Here is a 23,228-nt window from a genome sequence, read left to right as displayed (position 1 = left end):
TGAAAAGAAGAAACCATAGCTACATACATTTGAGACATTTAACACTATACACTATAAATATAAGTTAAAGCATAATAAAACTGAAAAACAAATTTGAATCTGGGAAAATGTTGGCAGCACATATTAAAGATTATTGCTTTAATATGTATAACAAATTAAAAAAATCAATAGAAAATGGATGAACATAATTAAAATGTACAAAGACACGAATTGGTAAGTCACAAAAGACAAAAATAGTATGAAAAATAACCTTCTCCAGTGAGTAAATGTAATTAATACAATAATAAAATTCAATAAGTTTTGTCTTTCAGTTTTTCCCTTTTTTGATTTAAAAAAGGTAGGATACCATGGCTCAAAAACAAAAGCAATCCAAGTAAAAATGGGCAAAGATCTTGAAGAGACCTTTCTCCAAAACTATAGAAATGACCTCTAAGTTCATGGAAAGATGGTCAACACCACTAAACAATAGGGATATACCACTAAACAATAGGGATATACACATCAAAACCACCTTACACCCATTAAGGTTTTTTTTTTTTTTAAAGAAACATCAGAAAATAGCAGGTGTTTGGGAAGATGTGGAGAAGCTGGAACGTTTGTGCATTACCGGCGGCAAACTCAAATAGTGCACCCACTGTGAATAGGGCATGGTGATTTCTCAAAAAAATTAAATGTAGAGTTACTATATGATCCAGTAATTCCACTTCTGGTTATATCCTCAAAAGATGAGAAGAAGGAGGTGTGAACAGATAGATATATGTGTACCCACTTTCATGGCAGCATTACTCACAATAACCAAAATGTAGAAGCAACACAAGTATCTATTGGCACTTGAATACAAACACGAAATGTGTGATTTGGGTACAATGGAAAATTATTTAACCCTAAAAACACGGGGATTCTGATACACAGCACACATGGATGAACCTTGAAGGCATTATGCTAAGTAAGTGAAACAAGTGATCAGAAAATAATGACAGATGGTGTATTATGCCTGCCATACAAGGTACCTAGAGCAGCCACGTACCTAGAGACAGAAAGGAGGATTGTGATCGTCCAGGACGGGGGAAGTTGGGAGGGGAATAAAGGTTGATTGAGTCTAGAGTTTCAGTTGGGTCTAAAAAGATCTGGAAACGGTGGTGATGGCTACACTACAGTGTGAATGTACTTAATGCCACTGAACTGCACACTGAAAAACGGCCAAAATGGGAAATGTGATGTTTTGTATATTAGAAGTTCTGAGTATAAATACTTCTAATACAATAGATTCTCATTATCACTGAGGTCACTGTGATAATGAGAATCTATTGTGTTAGAAGTATTTATACTCAGAACTTCTAATAGAATTTCTTATGAACCTAATCAGAAATATCTACAATGTGTATGCACCAGGATGTACACTTTAATATTTTAAATGTGTAAAAGCTAGGGAAAATCCTAAATATAGAATTAGAAGGGGCTGAGAAATTAATGTGGTAGAAAAAAGTACTGGAGGAACATGCTACCTTTAATATTCACATTATTGATGATTATTATTATTATTATTAATTATTATTTGCGGGTCTTGGGATGGAACCCAGGGGCATTTGACCTCCGAGCTACACCCCCTGCCCTAATTTTTATTCTTTATTTTGAAACAGGGTCTTGCTAAGTTGCATAGTGCCTCACTAAATAGCTGAGGCTGTCTGGGTAACTGCAGTCCTCCAGTCTCAGCCTCCTGAATGCTGGGATTACAAGCGTGTGCCACCACGCCCGGCTCTATTGATTATTTAAGAGTACGGGAAACTGTGTATGCAAAACATCAGGCAAAGAAAAAAGGCATAATGTGCACTTACAAATACACCATTCCAATTTTATGTTTTGTAGGTTTCTGCATAAGAAAAAAGTATATAAAATACAGCAAAAATTGGGTGTTTGTGTGAGAAATGAATTTTCCTCCTTCCTATTTTTCGGGGGTTGGCTAGTGGGGAAAGCCTTCACAGTTTGAGACAAGAAGAGAAACAACGAAAGTTCCTTATGCTTAGATATGCTTCCTACATACCAAGTCTTTTACACTTTCTTAGGTCTTGCAAAACAGCAGCAACAACAAACAACAACGACAACTGAGTATTAGCATTCCCATTTTGCAGAGGAGGAAAACCAAAGCTTGGAGACATTAAACAACTTGTCTTGGTCATAGAGGTGGCAAATTGGTGAGAAAATATTTGGACTATTTTCTCTTTGACCACGAAGTCTATAGTCCCTCCATATAATCAAAGAATGACCCAGAGTCTTAAAAATGGTGGCAAATGGCATCCATATCAAAGTTTTGTCAGAAACTCTGGCATGGGCAGGCATTAGCAGAAGGAACGGCACTCTTTGAAATGGAGAGTGCAACATGAGATTTTTCTGGGGTTCAGTCATCTGTGTCCAGCACTTAGAGAATAAATTAGGCTCTGGTCTTTCTGGGATAGTTAATGGAAAGATAGAGGAGTGGAGTACATTAGTGGCTTTCAAACTTTTTCAACTCAAGTAATGAAAACGGAAAACCACAATTACATTAAACTACATTACTACATATGCTTACAAGAATTTGTTCTGAGGAAATTGTACTGGGATATCTGAGGTCCAAGATAGTACCTTCTCAGACAGAAGTATTGCCAGTAACTAAGAGCGCGCACGCACACGCGGGAATGAATCATCAAAGGCTGAAAGTCTTTTATAGGTCTGGTATAAGGTATAATCCTTCTCCAGACAATGAATATATCAATGTACATGTACCACTTTGAATGCTGGCTCTGTTTGCTTAAAAATTTTCCAAAGACCATTTATGAACCTCCAAATAATATATTGAACCTTGATTAAAAACACCTAAAATATGTGTTATGGCATCACAGTCACGTTTATAAAAAGAGCCTTTATCTTCTAGAAATGCAAGTCAAGATATGCAGGTGAGATGACCTGATGACTGAAATTTACTTTAAAAGGATCCAGTGTGTAGGAAACAGGCATTGGTGCCAGTGTGGTAATAAGTAAAGTGGTGTTGTCCATGAATTGATAATCAACGAATTTACATCAACCTATGATGGTCCTTTATATTACTTTCTCTTTTTTGTGTGCGTTAAAATTTTCATAATAAAATAAATTTACAGAATAAAAATGGTCTGTAATTTAGCCAGGCGTGGTGGCGCACGCTTGTAATCCCCGTACTTGGGAGGCTGAGACAGGAGGACCGCACAGGTTTGAAGCCAGCCTCCACTGGCTTAAGAGACCCTGTTTCCAAATTTAAAAAAAAATATAAAATAGGTTTGGGAGTGTAGCCTGGAGAGAGAAGGTCCCTGGGTTCCATACCCAGTGCCCCCCACCCCGACAAATTTATAATTTAAAAAATACTTGGAATAGACTATTTCTATTTTCAATTTAATATCCTATTATTTAGCATTTCATATAACCTGCAAAGAAAATGGACTTCTAGAGACAGTTAATGCACTTATTTTGTGTCTAGAGATAGTATGTATTTTTTATATGCTCAGGCAGCTTATGCGCATTTTACGTATTGTATGACAATTTCTGGATTCTCTCCCCTATGAAGTGTGTTGTGGCCCCATTTTCCAGATGATTTTGTGATATTCTACTTAATTACTTCCATAAATATGCGTTTGGGGAAAAGAGAAGCAAAAGCAAAATGCAGAGAAACTATTGTGGAGCATTTCACTTGAAAACGGGGCTCAATTTATCTCCGAGGACTTTTAAGAAGACACGACCCACGTTGCAAACGACTTTTAGTGGTGTGTGAACTCTTTAGGACATCGGGTGATATGGGCTGATTAGAGATAGCGCATGCGTAGTGGAATCCGTTGCAGGAAGGCCGAAGGTGGAGGACCCCGAGCTACTCTGCCTGCATCCTGGTTTTGCCTGGACTCACTCAACTAGACCTGTGACCTTGGTGAGTCCCAGACTTGCCTTTTCTGAGCTCCCACTACTCTGTCGTAGAATGAAAATCCTAACATTCTATTTAGAGATTAAGGTTGTGCCTGACTTAGAGTGGGCCTTGGGCAAGTGCTCACTGTTCACTCTGCTGTGTAAATATGAAAACAGATGGAAAAGATGTACGATTAGATCAAAATCCTATCAACGGTTGCCTCTGCCAATGGGTAATTTAAAATTTTTGTCTGGGCTTTTCATCTACCTGCAGAGTATTTGTAACTCTTTATAATTAGAGAAAAAAAATTTTTAAAGATAATTTTCAAAATCTTCCTCAAGGAAATTTAATGACCAGAGGGGCCTGAACCATGTTTATTTAGATGAGGCATATTTTTTTAAAAAATTACACACACACACACACACACACACACACACACACACACACATGATTGAACCCAGGGGAATTCAACATCCAAGCTGTATCTTCAGCCCTTTTTATTATTTTTAATACTTATTTATCTATTTAAACTGGGGATCGAACCCAAGCACATTCTACCTCAAAGCCACACCCCCGGCCCTATTTTATTTATTTATTTATTTATTTATTTATTTATTTATTTATTTGTGGTATTGGGGTTCCTGGAAGCCCTTCTACCTCCGGGCTACACTCCCAGATCTATTTTTACATTTTTATTTGGAAACAGGGTCTCCTAAGCCAGTTTGCGCGGCTGGCTTCGAACCTGAGTGATCCTCCTGTCTCTGCCTCCCAAGCGCGGGGATTACAAGTGTGCGCCACCACGCCCGGCTATTTGTTTTTTTTATTAATTTTGAACGGAGTCTTGATAACTTGTTGAGAGTCTCCCCAAGTTGCTGAAGGCCGTCCTTCAACCTGCAATCCTCCTGTCTCCACCTCCAAAGTATTAGGATTATAGGTGTGTGCCATCATGCCTGGTTTAGAAACATGTATTAATATTTTTAATGAGCGGATCACAACTGTACTACATTTACAAGCTAGGATGTGATGTTTTGGTATATGTGTATAAGGCGGAATGACTAAATCAACCCAGATAATGTACCCATCACCTCATTTACATGCCATTTTTGTGGTGAGTTTTTGGAAATGTACTCTCTTTCTTTTTCTGAAATACACTTTAAAAAAAAATGAATGAGATTATTTCACAGAAGAGTACGACTGAATGGTCCCAACTGCTTCCCTTGCATTTCCACCACCAGACTCTTCAGGAAGAAGAACTTCCTCGAGGCTAACCAACTTCCCAAGGTGGCCTTCCTGGTACAGAAGGAACAGAGCTGGTCCCTGCTTCTGATTTATGCCATCCTGCCTTCTTAGCACACACTCCTCCGCCCTGGCAGATGAGCCTTTTATGAGGGGGCACGGAGCCCTTGCAAATGTCATGAATGCCAAGCCAAGAACAAGCCCGATTCAGAGACAGTATCCCCTGTTCAGTTTCCTGGGGCTCACGGGAGCCTCTCCATAACTCATCTGCGCTGGCTAAGAAGACTAAGACATGGTAACAGGCTTAGGAAATCTGTAGAGACACACATCAGGTGTGAAGACCATGCCGGAAAAGAGTGATTGACAGAAATCTGAAACCATAAGCCAGATACATGGGTGGGTAATTATGGGCATTGCATATGAGGTTTCTGCATTGCCAAATAATTTACATTAGGACATCTCTAAATAGCAGACCCGTGCAGTGCGTCTGAGCCGGGCTGCTACTCGCCCAAATGCTGAGGCCTTTCCAGAGCCCACCCCTTACAGAGCAACAGGCCCGGTTTGAAAACTTCTATACCATTTTCTTTGTGGCATTTGGCTGCATTCATTCCCAGAGTTCCAGAGTGCCTCTCAAATGGCCCCTGACCCGGCTCCCTTCCAGAACTGGAATAAGACCCCCAGAGTTTCCAGAATGGGCTGGAGTGCGTGTGTGGGCCGAGAGGCTGCTTCGGAGCGGGTCCTCTGGGGTGAGAAGCATCCCACCTCCTAATCTCTAAAAAAGGAAGGATACGCACGTGGCAGGAAGGAAACAGTGATGTCATGTATGTTTCATCTGACCCTTGAAGGGGGACTTGGGTCCTCATTTCTAGATGGATTTTAGGAAGACTAGCACACATACCCTGGGACAAATAGTCATTAAAAACAACAAAAATAGTAAAAAATAAAACCTTAAAATACTAAAACACTAAGATGTGTGTGTGTGTGTGTGTGTGTGTGTGTGTGTGTGTGTGTGTGTGTAATTGAACCCAGGGGCATTCTACCTCCAAGCTACATCCCTAGCTCTGATTTTTTGTTTGTTTGTTTGTTTTTTGTTTTTTGAAACAGAGCCATGCTAAGCTGCTGAGGCTAGCTTGGAACCTGTGATCCTCCTGTCTCAGTCTCTCAATATTACACAGGGATTACCATCTTTGATGGTCAAATCCAGGAGGTTGGGAAATGTCCAGCATCCAGCATCACACCAAAGCACAGAGCCATTGCAGCTGCTGGTCTCCTCTCAGACTTTCAGGGATGTGTGCTGAGCAGGGAGACAGGGAGACTGCTCCATCTAAACCTCCCCTCTGAACTGACACCTCCGCTACTATGCAAAGGGTGGCCTCAGCTCCCCCAAATGCTTGGGGGCATTCACAAAGAAACACGTGCATTGGGGGAACCGCTGTAACTACAGACTCCATCTTACGGCATCTTAGGGCTTTCGCTCCCAGCTCTGATGCCATTTGGCACGGCGCTGCCAGCAACCACTCGACTTGATCCTCTCCCAAGATTTCCAAACATGTGCCTGGTGCCCACGCAAGTTTCAGGGGAAGTGTTAACAGTGACAGGCGAAGCGCTGCGGGGTTGGTTTTGTATATGTGTGTTAGTGAGACTCTTGGGAAGACAAGTGTAAGTTCTTAAGAGTATTAACTTCCACGGAGGAACACCAACTTTACCGCTAGGACGGGATTTCCCTTGCCTAGTTTTACCCCCGCCCCCCCAACATTGGCACCTGCAGAAAGGAACCTGTTAAGCAAACCCTCTCTGAGACCCTTGGGATCCAACACCCTTTGCTGACTCAGTGCCCAAGGGTTTCTGGCCGAGCCTGCCTGGGCTGCTCCATCTCAGCCTTCAAAAGCCTCTAATACCCATAGGCGCTGGGGCGCATCAAAGCTTTGGGCTGCCAAACCCCTTGCCCGCCCCAAGAATCCACCTCTGACCCCTGAGTCCCCGCGAACTGCTTGTGCTCCGGGGTTAAAGCCCAGCGCCAAGGCTCAGGCTCGGGTCTGAGTGGGCGGGAAGCTGGGTGCACAGGGACACCTTTAGCAGTGGGTCCTCCCCGGGAGAAGCTCAAGTCTCCAGGGAGGGCCAGTCCTTGAGCTCCGGCCTAACTAGGGACAGGTCTCCGCTCCCAGAGGGAAGCCCAGAGATGGGCAGGAAGAGGAGAAGAGGAGTTTGTGATGTCTGGGGCAAGTGCGCGTGTACCTTGGATTCCTGGCTGCCGGTGGATGCCGGAGAGGGCGGCTGCTCCGCGCTCGCAGCCTCGGTGGGCAGCCCGTCCACCCCGTCCTCGCGGGCGCAGCTCGGAGGGATCATCGTGGCCGCGGGGAACGGTGTTGGGCTCCGGGGGAACAGCGAGGCTCGCCTGCCCGGGTCGCTCAGCTCCGGGCTCCGGGGATTCCCATCTTCGCCCAGGCGCGGACCTGCCCTCCTCCTCCTCCGGCCTCGCCCCCACCACCCCCGGGCCCTGCCCACCTCCCCGCGCTCCGCCCCGTGCGCCCGGGCCACCTTACCGGCCACCGCTCGGAGGTGACTGTCACCCACCGGCTGCGGGCGAGCGGGCTCGGGCTGGCCCGCCCCAGGAGGGGGAGGCGGGAGGCGGCTCCGGGGCGGGGCTGCGTGGCCAGCGCCGCCAGTAGTGAGGGCAGGCGAGGCGGTGCAGAGACCCGAGGCTGGCTCTGCACCCGCCAGAACCCGGGTGCTTCCTTCGGTGGGGTAGTAGTGAAAATTCAGACCCAATTCCGAAGGGATAGGAAACCCACCAATGATTTGCCCACCTGCAGGGAGTCCTCACCCCAAGAAATGGTGACCCAGGGATGTAGTGACTTACATCAGCTGCAACCCCGAATGTATTCAAAGTCCATGAATGGTAGGACCACCTGCAGCCACTCTTCACCCCAAGAAACAGTGGCCGAGGGATGCTGTGACTGGGATCAGCTGTCTGTAGGATTAAAGGACAGAGAGCAGGGTCCCCCGACTCCAGCTGTGGGGGCAAGCTGAAGGATCATGGGCTCAGAGTATGGACACCCGCATCTCATGTGGGTGCCCTTGTGCGAAGTCCTTTAAACACTGCACTTAACCCTCACACCAGGGGGAGAGGTACTGTGGCTTCTACTTTGTAGATGAGGAAACGGGGTGGGGGTGGGGGGTCATAATTGGCTTTTGGTCACTAAGCTATACGTGGTCGGATTGCCTCAACTTGAAATCAGATCTCCACAGACAAGGAGCCATCCGATATCATAGTATGGCAAGTTCGGGACCCTTCACTAACAGGCACTGCCATCAGCCTCATTCAGTCTTTCAGAGATATGGAGAGAGCATCCTTGCATAAGGTACAGAAGGGTCCGGTTTATTTATTTATTTTTAAGATCAGCCCTGGTGTGCAGGAAAAGGAAATACACTTAGAATTTATAAGATATTTCCCCCCTATGAATTCAAAACACCTTCCTTATTTTAAGGTTTACTAATTGTAGATAGATGGTTTCAAGACCAGATTCATGGGTACAGTCCCATGAGGCCATCACTCGGCTGAGAATAAAGTACCTTAGTAGGTCAATACCAAGACGGCTCTGATGCAGCCATCTTGAAATTCTTGAAATAATAATAACAAGGCCTACGCTCTGGTTTTGCAGTGGACCCTGCCAATTACGTATCATGTTTGCTGGAGCTCATGTCTTCTGGAAAGAACTCATTACTCTTTCCATTCTGGACATCCGTTGAAAGCTCCTGTTGGAAAGTATCCGCCAGTCTTCTGCAGCATTTGGCGGTCAGAGCGCTCTAAATTCCCTGGTGTCTCTTAGTCTCTCCTTTAGCTAAGCCAGATTGGCTCGCCCAAATGGCCACTGCTTTCCCCCCTCAAAGCACAATTCCTGATTACTCAGTCAGGATGCGGTTCTATCAGCCCAATTCACAACGGCAGCAAGCAAAGCACGGGAGACAGGAGCAGCAGGGTTAACTCGGCCTTATCAAGCATCAGTTCTGTGCTGGATATGGTAAGAGAAATTGATACGGCAGGCAGAAGGCGTAGATTAACCTGCTCCCCTTGATCTTGAGTCTGGTGAGAGACAGAGAGATTAATCAAATCACACACACACACACACACACACACACACACACACACTTTCAACACATTGTGATAAGGAAAATTACAGACTCTAGTGAGGATGTACAATGTAAGGCTGGAACTAGTATGCAGCCAGAGAAGAGATTTTTCTTTGAAAATAAAACTTCCAGGGTCTGCTGCAATTCTAGTGGCAACTAGTGAGCAAGTATATCATAATTTACTTAAAGGAAAATTTCATCTTTGGATGTTGTATTTTTTTGTGGTACTGGGGTTCCTAGAAACCCTTCTACCTCCAGGCTACACTCCCAGACATATTTTATACTTTTTATTTGGAAACAGGGTCTCTTAAGCCAGCACGGCTGGCTTCGAACCTGCGCGATCCTCCTGTCTCCACCTCTCAAGTGTGGGGATTACAAGCGTGTGCCACCACGCCCGGCATTGGATGTTGTATTTTTGATCACCCAAGATGTCACTCCTCATGTTAGAAAGTGCTCAGCTCTGATTAGCTCTGTACTAGCCAATAGTATAAGTTTAAATATTGTCTCCCAAATGATTTGTGTGTGTCTACTGCTGGGGATTGAACCCAGATTCTCAGACATGCTAAGCACACTGGCACCACTGAGCTATATCCCCATCTACAGCGTTTTCTTTGGAGATGGTCTCTCCCATTGCCAGGCTGGTATTCCACTCTTAGGTGCAAAGGTGCCTCATACTTAGCATGACTGGTCCTTGTAACCACTCCTAAAGAAGATGGTACCTCCCTCCTCAGCATCCTAACCTTGTCCTAGTGACAGAAACCCTTGGTCTGATAAATTGTGACCATCTTTTGTAGGAAAATGTGGAATGATCTAGGGCTTCTCAAACTAAATAAAACCTTATGTATTTCTTTTACATAAACCCCTTTCCAGCCTACCCTTTGTCTTATGGCTAAGTTCTATTATTCTGCATGCCATATCTTCAAATATATTTTTGTTCTTGAAATCTCCTTTCTTGATTCATTTATCTCATTTAAATTTTTTAAGTCAATGCCATGTTGTTGTCAATGACAAAATTGTCTGTCCTTTCATTGGGGCAGGGACATCATCATTTTTTATTTCCAGCTCCTGGACAGAATGCTTGATAATAGCATGACAAAGGAGTCTGCCCTTAAGCCTTGAGCTTTTATGATGATCACTCCAAGTGTCTCTGAAAAGCTGAGTAAAGTTCTCAAATGATTCTAGAAAAAGATAGGTGTAAAAACTGAACCCGCTTCTCAATATTGAGGATTTTGTCTTTGTTGGCTTCAAAGAGGATCTTCAATGGAGAGTCATGGCTATCCGTGGATGTGGGGCTCATTTGTCACAAAAGGCAGCCTTATACCTGATACTTAAAGGACACTAATATATAGATGGCAATGTCTAGAAGACAGTGGAGGGCTTCTGATGATCTCCATATGCTGGGAATCAGGGCATGGTAGATCTGCAAATTGATTCCCATTGAAACACTGGTACTCTGAAGTGCAGAACACCTTTTTATGGCCAAGTGTGAATGTCTCCTCGTACTACCAGGAGTACTGGGATGAGACCTCACAGAAGGCTGGAGGTCCTGCATTAGAAGCTGATACAACAGGTAAGTCCTGGCTACCAAGACGACCTCGTTTCTACTGCAGTCTGGTAAAGCCCCGGGATGGGGGGGGGTTGTAAATAATGACTCCAAGTTTTGATTCCATAATAGTGCTCTATGATTTCTGTAGAGTCTTTTCATGGTTTGTTTCATTTGGGCTGCTGGATAAATATCAAGCCAGCAGAGTGTGTGGTGCACAGACATCTATCTCCACAAACTGGAGCTCTCACTCCTGGCTCATTGAGTCACTTATTAATTTGTAAAGAGGCAAAGTCCTCCTCCCCATCGAATGAATGCCACTGATCTTTGCGTTGAACACTGCTGAGCACGGGAGCGTGCAATCCTTCCAATCATCTCTCGTCACTCACCTCTGAGTTTGGGATCAGGCACTGGATTTTCATGGTGTGGAGCTTGTCTTCCAGAGCCATTCAGTGAAAAGATATTAGACTACTTACCTAGCCGTACTCATAAAGGGTACAAAAACAAACAGAGAAGAAAAGAGGCACGGAAGATACCGAGGACATCTAGAGGATGGAGTACTGACAAGGGTAAAGGAGACAGTGTCAAGGCTGGAATAGTTCTTGATACTCAATGGGTCAGAATCATCAAGGAAGTGAAATACCTGGGGAAGATATAGGGCTCGGCAATTCTGTTGCTGATAAACAATAATAACTGACACGTGCTGGGCTTCTACTACATTAGGGATATTTTGTACCTATTATTTCTTTTAATAACAATAAAAACGGAGATAAAAAGTTATAGATTCTACACATAGGAGGGGAAAAAGGACTTGAACTCAGATCTACTCTGCTGCTGGGCCATGTTGGCCATTCTACTCAGTTGCCACCCAGACAACAGTAGAACCAAGATTTGCTGAGAAGGCAGCAGGCTTCGAAGAGACAGAACGGTGCAAGCTGAGAGCCACAGGCATCACGGGAGAGCCCCCAATAACGAAGAGTTGTCCACTCAGTTATTTTACCTCAAAAGTAAATTATATTTTTATGACTGAGTAAAGTTCCATCATGTGTGTACACACCGCAAGCCATTCATTTGTTGATGGACACCTACGTCTTGTTGCATAGTTTGGCTCTTGTGAACTGTGCTGCTATAAATATAGATGTATATCTAGCATACATCTATATTTGTTTATATATACATATATATGTATATATATGTACATAAGTGCTATGTACATGTATGTTTCTATCACACTGAATATATTTATGACTTATGATTATAAGGCACCAATAAAAATATGAATAAAAATAAAAAAGAGAAATCTGTATGTGATCTTTACAGAAGTGCAGGAAAAATATGGCATCTTCTTAGCAATTAATATTGATCTCATATTTTAGTGTATTTTTGCTATTTCTTAAGAAAACTCTATGTGCTTGTTATAAAAGTAACAAACTATACAGAATAATAATCAGAGGTGGTTATTTAAAAAAGTAAACAACAGAACAGATTTACATTTTGAAGGCAATAGCAAAGGAATTAAGACAAATATCGTCAGAAGGCATCAGTCATTGGCACCATTTGTCACCTTTTCAGCTACCTTGATGGACAGACTTGCTCTCCAGCTCAAAGAAACCAAATGCTTTGCCCAAAGTCGACAGCTAATTACAATAAAAATAACAACATCCCATACTCTGAGCAACTGTTAATACTAATTTAATTTGGAGACTCAAATTTTTGCAGCAAATGAGATCAAGCTCAAGCATCCCTGACTTGTTTTTTATTCTTTATTTTGAAACAGGGTCTCACTGAGTTGCAAAGAGCCTCACTAAGTAGCTGAGGCTGTCTGTGAACCCGGATCCTCCTGTCTCAGCCTCCCAAATGGTGGGATTACAAGCGTGCTCCGCCACGCCCGACTTCTGACTTGTTTTTTAAGTGCTGGAAAATAATAACACAATAATAATAGTAGACCACGTTGTATATAAATGTTTGACTGCATTAGAACAATCACCCTGGAATTTCCCATAAGAAGGTAAGTAGCATGTAGTTCATTTTTTATAACTATAACAAAATATATGAGGATGGAAAATGTATAGAGAAAAGAGGCTTATTTAGATCACAGTTTTGGAGGCTGACAGTCAAAACAGCATGGTGCCGACTCTTATGGAGACCCTCTCTTTCTGCATCACATCATGGCAATAGCATGGCAGGTGGTGGAAGCGTATGTAACAAAGAGAGATTGCATGGTGAGATAGGAATCCAGAGAGCATCTGGGGACAAAGTGGGGTTCCATGAGAACTGCCTTATTCTCTTCTGAGGGCACACCCTTTCTGACCTAAGGACCTGCCAGGAAGGTTCACCTCTTAAAGATCCACACCTCTCACAATGCCACACTGGGGGAGGGATCTCTGTGATATGGGGGTAATTCGAATCTTTATTCTACAGTTAGTGGAAAGACTACCAACCTAAAATCCAATCACCCAGCGCTTCTACTTACAAGCAAGGAGATCTTATACAATTGGTGCACTCTGTCTCAGCCTCAGTTTCCTTGAGTTCTAAAATCAGTATCCATATTTCATTGAGTTTTTGTAAGAATTTAATGCCTCATCAGAGTAGGGCCTGATATCATCCTCCTCCTCCCTCCTCCTCATCTATATGATTTAGGGCAAACATACTTAGTTCGAGTTGGATTTAGTGTTCAGTATAGTCAAATGTATATCCAGTATCAAAAGGTAATCTATTTTACATTTCTAAATTTATTAATAGCTACTCTCTGGAGAGTTTAGAAGCAGCAAATATCTAAAATCCTTGGGAATGCATTTAAGGTAAACCCATCTTTTAAATTTTTGACCCCCTCTGCTGGGCGTGGTGGCGCACGCTTGTCATCCCCGCACTTGGGAGGCAGAGACAGGAGGATCGCGCAGGTTCGGAGCCAGCCGTGCTGGCTTAAGAGACTCTGTTTCCAAAAATAAAAATAATTGGTCTGGGAGTGTAGCCTGGAGGTAGAAGGGCTTCCAGGAACCCCAGTACCACACATAAAAATTTTTTTGACCCTCTGACTGGTGATTATGATTTAATTACACATATTTTCTTCTAGGAGTTCAGAGAAATAATTTAGGAAGCATGACCCAGCCCACCCTGGCCCTTTGCTCCTCGCGAACACCTGGTCTATCCCTCTCCAAACTTTGGTGTGCGTAGTTTCCTTCAACAGAGTTTGTCACTGTTCTCTTTGGCATGGACTGCTCTCTTTACATTTTAGGCCTCCACACCGACCATCTGAAAATATATTGACTTCTTTTCCTCTTTGATGTAATCTGGGATATAAGCTTCATGATGTCAGGAGCTTCTTCTGTCCACTCCACTATCTATCCTAAATGCTAAAGCACTCATGTGGTCAATACTCTGAATGTAAACTAAATGAAGGGATGGAAGGATGGCAAAATGTCACTGTGGAGAGGAAATTTGTAGATCTAATGAAAAGCTTTTTTTGTAGAGGGGAAAAATAAATCAAAGCCAAATAGACTTAGCATTCACCTGAAGTCAATTTATATTTGGAACAATGAACTAATGTCTATTTACTTGGTCACTTATCCCAATGGTCATTGCTTTGTTGAGCTTTGGAATATGTGATCAGACTCGCAGCTCTGTAAGTTTCTTTCCCAAGTTTTCAAGTTTATTATAGTATAATATGTAAGATTTCTAAACATCCTTTTCCAAATAATAGCCTTATCATTATTTGAACAGTATTAAAAAAGAATGCTAGAGAAATTTAAAATTAACCTAAACTTCCAACACACATTGGTAAAACCTATTAGCATTTTGATAAGACTTTGTATAGAAGAATACAGAAATGTGGATATATTTTAATTTTATATTTACATAAAAATGAAGGGCACCAACACCGTTGTAATCTTCTTTCCTTCCAATAACATGTCAGAGAGATAGTTTTGTGTCAGTAAATATAGGTGTGGATGTATTATCTTTCATAAATATCTGTTTGTATTCCATTGTATAGCTGCACCATAATCTATGAAGGATAATTTGTGCTTTTTTTTTAAGAAACTGTTAGCAATTAAAACCTCATTTTGTTTTTTGTTTTTTGATAGCAATAGTACCATTAGACCCATTTTGTATGTGAGGTCATCAGAATCCTGACAAGCCTTTTGACTCCTTTAATAGGATTTGAAAAAAGCAGAGGAGAGATTCCAGCCTACATCTTAAGACTCTGAACCTTACGTTCTCCACGCCATGTAAGTAGACATGTAACTCAGTGAGTTCACTGCTGCATAAAAGTTGTTTGCAACATGATTTGAGGGCGCATGACAGGAAAGCATCAGGTCCACAAAGTGGAAAAGATGCTGAAGGGGGCTGTCGTCGAACTTCAAGGATGACTATGACTTTTCTGGAAGGATAATGAGAAGCAAAGACCCTCAAGGAGAATGTCCCATAAGTACAGACACAGCTTTGGTTCTTCAGGTTTGGTTCTTAGAAGGCCACGGTTTCTTTTCTTTGAGAGTAAGTCTATCGACTGCAGAGCAGATGCTTTGGGGGAAAAAAGGAAAAGTGGAAGCAGTAGAAACTCTCTGTGTGTTTTACAGGTGACTCATAAAGAAGCTTGAGTGTCAATCAATCTGTGGGCAACACTTTTGGTGGTCACTTGTAATAGAGCATTAAAAGGATGGCTGGAAGGTTAAATGGGTCACAGAGTGAGGAAGAGCTAGAATTAAAAGGGCTCTGAGAGACACACATAGAATCTTTATTCTTACAACCAGATATAGAGAGCTCGGGTTCCCCTGAGGCAGGCATCCATTCCATATAAGGGGTTCTAAATTTTAAACACATATAATGGTACATTTATGACATCTAAAGGATTATGAATATTCAACTTAATCACCATGTATCTTAAATGATGTTTCTAGAACCGAGCAATAGGTCTGACTTTCAAATAGAAGAATAGGATCTCCAGCAAAAAAAAAAAAAAAAAAAAAAATGATAGTTGCTGTTATTTACCTATACTGGTTTTCACTTTGAAATAGGTTCCAAACACTTGTAGAACCATGCTGGGAGAAGGAAAATCTAAAACATTCCCAGCACTATGTTTTCCAGGATAGGAGTAATATGATGTTTTGTAGTTCTGCCTCCGGTAACCCTCTGTGTTCCTTCAACTGCTCACTTGGCAGCGATGAGCCATTCATCAGGACTTGAAAATTGGCCTGGAAAAGATGACTCAGGCCTTAGGCAGTAAATGCCAACTTTCCTCCTTCTATAGCTCAGGAGAACTTACCCGTACAGTCTGGACTTAAGAAACATACTTATATGTTTCATTTGGTTTTTTCCTTGCAGAGTTGGCCCCAAAATGGAGATTTCATCTCTCTGAATTTAGTAATAATAGTTAGTGATAGCTAATGATGATAGCCTATCAACTGCAGGGTCTCCTGGGAGACAGTATCAATGGGCTATTATTCAGGCAGATCTGCAGACATGGTTCATGACTGCACCTCTGTCTCTTGTTCTTTCTCTGAAATGTAAGCTGCTAGGTGTAAAAGTCTCCCAACTAAATGGTCCAGCTTTAAAGAATCCCAGCGGGGGCAGAAACTTAGCATTATACAGAATGACTGGGACCCCTGGAATATAGTTAAAGGTGCTAATGTACAAAAAGAGATAAATACCCCAATTTTGAATACAAGTCCATCCCATTTTACCACTTAGTTATTCTCAGTAGAGTGAGTCACCGTGCCCTGCCCTGCTGTTTCTACCTCTTGTGTGGTCCTGAAGCAAGGAGCTAGTATTTGGCCTAATATTTAAGATCATTACAAAATGAAGTATACATGTCTATGTGAGTGGAATATTATTTTATTCCCTGACTTATCAAAAGTTGCTGAGACCCATAGCATACCAGGCATGTTATTTGTTCCTGGAATATAGAGAGGTATATACATATTTCCTGGCCCAAATTAAAATCCAGATTAATGAGAAAGGCCAAACTGGGGTAAGATTATAACCATGAATGAGGAGAGGGTTGTGGAAAACTAAAGAAGAAAGGGTAATTGTACTGAGAAGCAGGGAGGGGGATTCATCAAATAAAATAGTACACAGAATCAATGACTAATCAATTGGGTAGTCAACTAGTTTGAACAGGCCCAAGGGAAGAATAAATGAGCTTGAAGATAAGTCAATAGAAACTTTTCAAGCTAGAATGCAAAGAGAAAATATAATAAAAATTTAAAAACCAAAATATCGAAGACTGTGGAACAATTACAAAATATATAACATATATACAATTGGACTATCAAGAAGAGAATCAAAAAAGGGAGAAGAAAAATATTTAAAACAATAATGTACATGATGGCCAGGCGTGGTGACGCATACTTGTCACCCCAGCACTTGGGAGGCTGAGACAGGAGGATTGCCGTTCACAGACAGCTTCAGCTACTTAGTGAGGCCCTCCGCAACTTAGTGAGACCCTGTTTCAAAATAAAGAATAAAAAATAGGGCAGGGGTGTAACTCGGAGGTCGAATGCCTTTGGGTTCCATCCCAGACTCACACACAAAAAAAATTTTACATGATGTACATCCACAAACATCAAAGTCAATCGCTAAGCCAAACATGAGAAGGAGGGAATGGGATGTGAATTGGGGAAGGGCTAAATGAGTGATGTGTGCATGTATGCCTCTACCATCTTGTACTCCATTAAGATGAATGGCTACAATGTACCAAGAAAAAAATTTAAATATAATAATGGCTGAAAATTTTTAAATTATTGAAACACCAAGCCAATGTTATACTCTTGAACCGCCACACTGAGGCATATCATATCAAAACTGTGTATGTCAAAGAAAAAGAAAAATACTTGTAAGAAGTTAGAAGAAAATATTACTTTACCTATAGAGTAAGAAAGTTAAGAATTATTTCTCTTAAGAACACTTTTAAGTAAGGAGAGAATTCATGAATAATCTAAATTGTTAGAAAAGTGCTTTCATCCTGTACAATTATCTTTCAAAAGTGAAGAAATAATAAATAATTTTCCATAAAAAAGATTAGTGGAATATGCTTATGCTCTATTTTCTCTACATTAAAATGAAGAATTTTTTTTTTAGAAAGAGGCAAAATGATAAAGGTAGAAACTGGATCTACTTAATTAAAGGAAGAGTATAGGAGAAGGAATGAATACAGTTAAAATATTTTATTATTAACTGACAAAACAGATAAATTTGTTCAAATTAATAATGGTAACTAATGACTAATTGGGTCATTATAGCAAATAGATAAATTACATGAATGAAGCAATTATAAGGATTGAAAAAGGGAAATTGGAAATATTTTGTCATAAAGTGTCTGTACTTCCAAGGAAGCAGTATTGTGGTATTGGATGAGGTACTTAGATAGTTGTGAATGCATTTTGAAAACTCAAGAGAAACTCTAACATTTTAAAGGAAGGATGATTGATCTGCTGATAAGAGAGAAATGGAAATACGTAAAATGTTCAACTAAAACTAAAGAAGGTTGAGAAAGAGTAAAGGACAAAAAAGAAATAAAGAACAGGGCAGCAAAAAGAAAATAGTTACGGACATAGTAGTAACTGTCCAACATAATCAATAATCACTTTAATTGTAAATGGTCTGACTACACTTCAAGACAGAGACAGAGTTAATAAGGAAACCAATCCAACCAAATGTTGCCTACATGAAATGCACTTAAAATATAAAGAGACAGCTACATCAAAAGGGAGAAAAAAACATCGTGATAATGTTAATCAAATAAAAGCTAGTGCATTGTTATTAACCTAAGATGGAGAATTATACAAAATAAAAAAATTTAAGAATGAAGAAGGGCACTGCATTCAGGAGTTGATGATCCAGCAGAAAGAAAGTCAGTAAGGCTATAGTTGAACTTAACATCATCATCAATCAACTATATTGATATTTATAGATTATTTCATATAATTACAGCAAGATGCATTTTTTCAAGGTCACATAGAACATTCACCATGGTAGTTCTGAACTATAAAACACACTCAAACTTAAAACAATACAAATCATATATGATAACTTTGAGATAAGAATGGAATTAAATTAGGAGTTAAATCAGAAAGATTGCTGAAAATTTTTTTAATGTTTAGAGAGTAAATAACACATGCATAAGTAACACCTAGATTAAAGAAGTTTAAAAATAGTTTGAACTAAATGAATATAAAAATAGCAACTTATAAAATTTGTGGAATGCAGCAAAAGCAGTATTTGGAGGGACATTTATAGCATTGAATGTATATTGCATGAAAATTATTATATACTAAAATCAGGGAGAATTTTTTCCAGTTTGGAAGAGCTGATTCAACATTTGAAAATTAATTCATGTAGTCAACTATATTAATAAGCTAAAGGAGATAAGAACCATATGATCACATCAAAATATGCAGAGAAAGAACTTATTATAAAAATAAAAAATATTAGTAAACTAGGAATAGGGAAACTTTGATAAAGAACATTTACAAAAAACCAACAGTTAATGTCATTACTTAATGTTGGGAAACGAAGTGCTTTTCCCCTAAGATTGAGAGCAAGCATGAAGTCCCCTCTTACTACTTCTTTACAATATTGTACTGGGTGCCCTAACTAATGCAACCAAACAATATAAAAAAAAGAAAAGGCATTCATATTAGAAAAAGGGATAAATAAGCATTGTTTGTAGGTGACATGTTTGTCTATAGAACGTCCCAAAGAATCAAGAACAAAATAATTCCTAGAATTAAGTGATTATAGTAAGGTCATAAGATATAAGGTTAACACACAAACGTCAATTGCTTTTCTGTGTGCCAACAACAAGCAATTGAAATTAGAAAGAAAAATAAAATATAAAAATAAAAAAATAAATGAAAATAACAATTTCTATTAGCTTCTCTCTTAGTCCATTTTATGTTACTATACCAAAATAGTTGAGGCTGGGTAATTTATTTAAAAATAAGGTTTGTTTTGGCTTAGAGATCTAGAGTTTCAAGAGTATGGTGTTAGCACCTGCTCAGATTTTACTGAGGATCACATGCTGGTCAACTCATAGTGGGGCAGTGCCATATGACTCCGAAATAATGCTTGTTATTTTCTTAGTGGACTTGGATATATACGGTGACACACACACAAAAAAAACCAAAGACCTCTGCACAATGGTTATTCATAGCAGCTTGATTCACAATTGTCTGAATCCAGATTAAACCCAGATAGACTTTAATGTACAAATTGATGCACCAACTTCTCCATCACGCAATGGCATATGATACATTAATTAGGAGAAACGAACAACCAAGACATAAAGGACCCGGAGAAACCTGAAATGCATACTATGAAGTTAAGAGCTGGTACTTTGAAAAGGCCACATACCATATGACCCTATAATGGCATTCTGGAAAATGGAAAACTATATAGAATACAGTGGAAAGATCAGTCGTTGTCAAAGTGTGAGGTGATTGGCATACACAAGATCGTCCAACCCTGCAACCCCTGTCACTCTGCTATGTGACATCCACCTGCCTCCTTTTAATACTTTCTTCTCCAACCCCAGCCTTTAATTCCACAGCCTTTCAGGCCCCTATGGTAACAAATAAAAGAAAGAGCACCTGTTCAAAAGGGGAAAATTATGAAAGACTCTGTTTTGTGTGGATCTTTGGGAAAACACCTTTTTTTTTTTAAGCATCTTTCTTCCTCATAAGTATCAACTCAAAGTCTCCATTGCTGTTTCTCCATGTGTGGTACCTGCACACTCCTGGGAAGTGCTGTCGGGAGTGCTTAGTTCATCATAATTAGATTTGGGGGAATATACAAATGATTGGATCCTCCTCCTCCTCCTCCTCCTCCTCCTCCTCCCTCCTCCTCCTCCTCCTCTACTTAAAATTGAACTTGTAGCTATACCTCAAGACCTTTTTTAAAATTTCATTTTGAAACTAAATTTCACTAAGTTGCTGAGACTGATCTCGTACCTGTGATACTTCTGTCTCGGTTTCCCAAGTACTGGGATTACAGGACATGTTGGAATGAGAAGCTTAAGAAAGGAATTACTATTTGATCAGGAATCTGGGGAAATCTCAATGACTAGGGATTTTTTAAAATAAAATAGAAAAACCTTTAAAATATATATTATTATTATAGTAGTACAGCAATTTTTGTTGAGCACCTCTGCAATGTGAACTAATCATGATTTCTAACCTGGAGAAATCAGACTGATTATAAAGCAATTGCAGCCAATGGACAGTGAAGAACCTTGAAATTCAAAGTTGGCCTCATCACAGCATCTAGGAGAAGGACACTAATACCTCTTGTAGCTACTCAGCAGGTGAAATGCTAGCATAATTTGCCTGGAGGGAATGCAAGAGGGTCCTGTGGCTGCTCCCCTTTTCTGGAAAGGGTACCCACGGAAATAGGGTAGCTGCAAAAATTGGTGAGAGATTAAATTATTTCCTGCAGAAAATGCAATGACAAACATGCAATGGCATCTTATGAAAGCGAAGAATGGATATTTTATCCTCTGAAGAATAGCTGACAATAGCCACACACGGATCTAACTGAGAAAAAACAGGCTCTCCAGAATGGAAGGAAAATTAATAAACTTCACGCCTTAGAAATTGTAATATGATAGCGCTGTGAATTACCATGTATTAACAACGATGTGATAGTGTTGTTTAAGAACCCATGCGACTATTAGCAACTGGGGTGATAGTCTGTGGCATTTTCCCAGCAGGTGCTAACACAATTCTTCAATGTCTTTCCTTCTTTTTAATAAATAATTTTCTGGTCAATAGCTTCCATTCAATATTCTCTCATCTAAAAATAGTCTGGACTCCTGGGTAGGAGCAGGGTCTGTGGTTTGAACAGTGTGTTCCACCATGATTTCTGTAATTATATCCAAATACTGCCTGTGACAGGCTGGCCACACTCGAAATCCCCCAGCTTCAATGTCTCTGCCATGGTCACTCACTCAATTTTTTTCCCATCAATAATCAGACTTGCACACATCAGTCTTGATAGGAGACATTTTTCTGTTGCATTTTTTTTTGTGTGTGGTGGTGCTGTGGATCGAACCTAGGCATGTTCTACCTCTGAGTGACACCCCCAGAATTTTTTATTTTGAAATAAGGTCTTGCTGGGTCCCCAAGAGTCTTGCTAAATCATCAATACTGGTCTTGAACATGTCATTCTTCCTGTGTCAGCCTTCCAAGTACTGGAAGTACAGGTGTGCACCACTTGACGTGCCTGACTTGACTGTTAAATTTTGCTGGTGAGTTTAAGCACTTGAATTAACCATGTGACTCTGGCCATTGTCTTTCAGTCCAGGCTACATTTCACCTCAATAATTTCTATCTTCTTGGAACTTCCTTCCCTCTGATTCCATATCATACAGCCCCAGACTATGCATGATGTCATATAATAGTGTTTGGTCACATGCAATATGACAAGAGATGCCACCAAACTCTGTTATTATTATTTGTGTGTGTGTGTGTGTGTGTGTGTGTGTGTGTGTGTGGTGCTGGATATTGAACCCAGGGGCATTCTACCTCTGAATATACCCTCAGCATGATTTATTTTTTATTTTTTATTTTTATGTGAAACATATTGAAAATGGCATACATTCAGACTATGCTTGGTACCTCCCTCCTACTTTTCCTTCTCCCCCTCCCAAAAATGAGTGTCCAGGTTAACCATGCTATATTTATACTTTTACACAAATTTGGATGTAGCTCCTTCATTAATCAACCTCAGCCTTCTTCCTCTCCTATCCTTCCATTCTAGCTTTGGTGAGGTTTCTCCTCCATTGTCTGGAGTCCCTCTGTATCCCTAATACTTCCTAGTTTGAGCATATTAGAGAAAACATAAGTCCCTTCTCTTTCTGTGCCTGGCTGATCTCACTTAACATAATGTTCTCCAGGTTTTTCCATCTTCCTGCGAATGACATGATTTTGGATAATTTTTTATTTTGAAATGGGGTCTAAGTTGTGGAGGGTCTCACTAAGTAGCTAAGGCTGTCTGCGAACCCCGATCCTCCTGTCTCAGCCTCCCAAAGACTGGGATTACAAACATGTGCCACCATGCCAGCTCAACCTCTGCCTTAAATTAGGGCCTAACTTCAGTGACTGTAATTTAGAAGCAACGATGGTGACCATTCCATTTCAATCACAGGGGACATTCAGCAACCATCAGATGCATGGCCAATAGCAGCAAACTTGTATGAGTGCCCATTATGTGCCAGTCATTCTTGTAAGTACTTCTGTGCATATTATATCACTTAAGTCTGGAAAGTAATACAATTTTTTCTGCTTTGAAGATGAGGACCAGAGGCTACAAGGGGTAGTGTAACATGCCCAAGAACACAGAGCAATTAATTGAAGACATCTTGATTGCAGAGTCACACTCCGATATGCTGAGTGACCTCCAAATTCAACAGCACCCTTCTAGAAT

General features: G+C 40.7%; 1 protein-coding gene across 1 annotated transcript in view; it reads right to left on the bottom strand.

The window, feature by feature from the left end:
* Nucleotides 1-7,483, bottom strand: part of STAC (SH3 and cysteine rich domain) — a gene marked incomplete at both ends in the record, with an annotated part of 113,123 nt that extends 105,640 nt beyond the window's left edge. The window contains one exon of the mRNA XM_080715250.1: nt 7,373-7,483. Coding sequence (XP_080571376.1) covers nt 7,373-7,483 — 111 coding nt within the window. The remainder of the gene's footprint in view (nt 1-7,372) is intronic.
* Nucleotides 7,484-23,228: the final 15,745 nt, after the last annotated feature.

Source organism: Muscardinus avellanarius (genome assembly GCF_963383645.1).
Source record: "Muscardinus avellanarius genome assembly, chromosome: 18".
Taxonomy (NCBI): domain Eukaryota; kingdom Metazoa; phylum Chordata; class Mammalia; order Rodentia; family Gliridae; genus Muscardinus; species Muscardinus avellanarius.
Note: the sequence above shows the minus strand (reverse complement) of the source record. Positions and strands in the feature narration are given on the sequence as shown.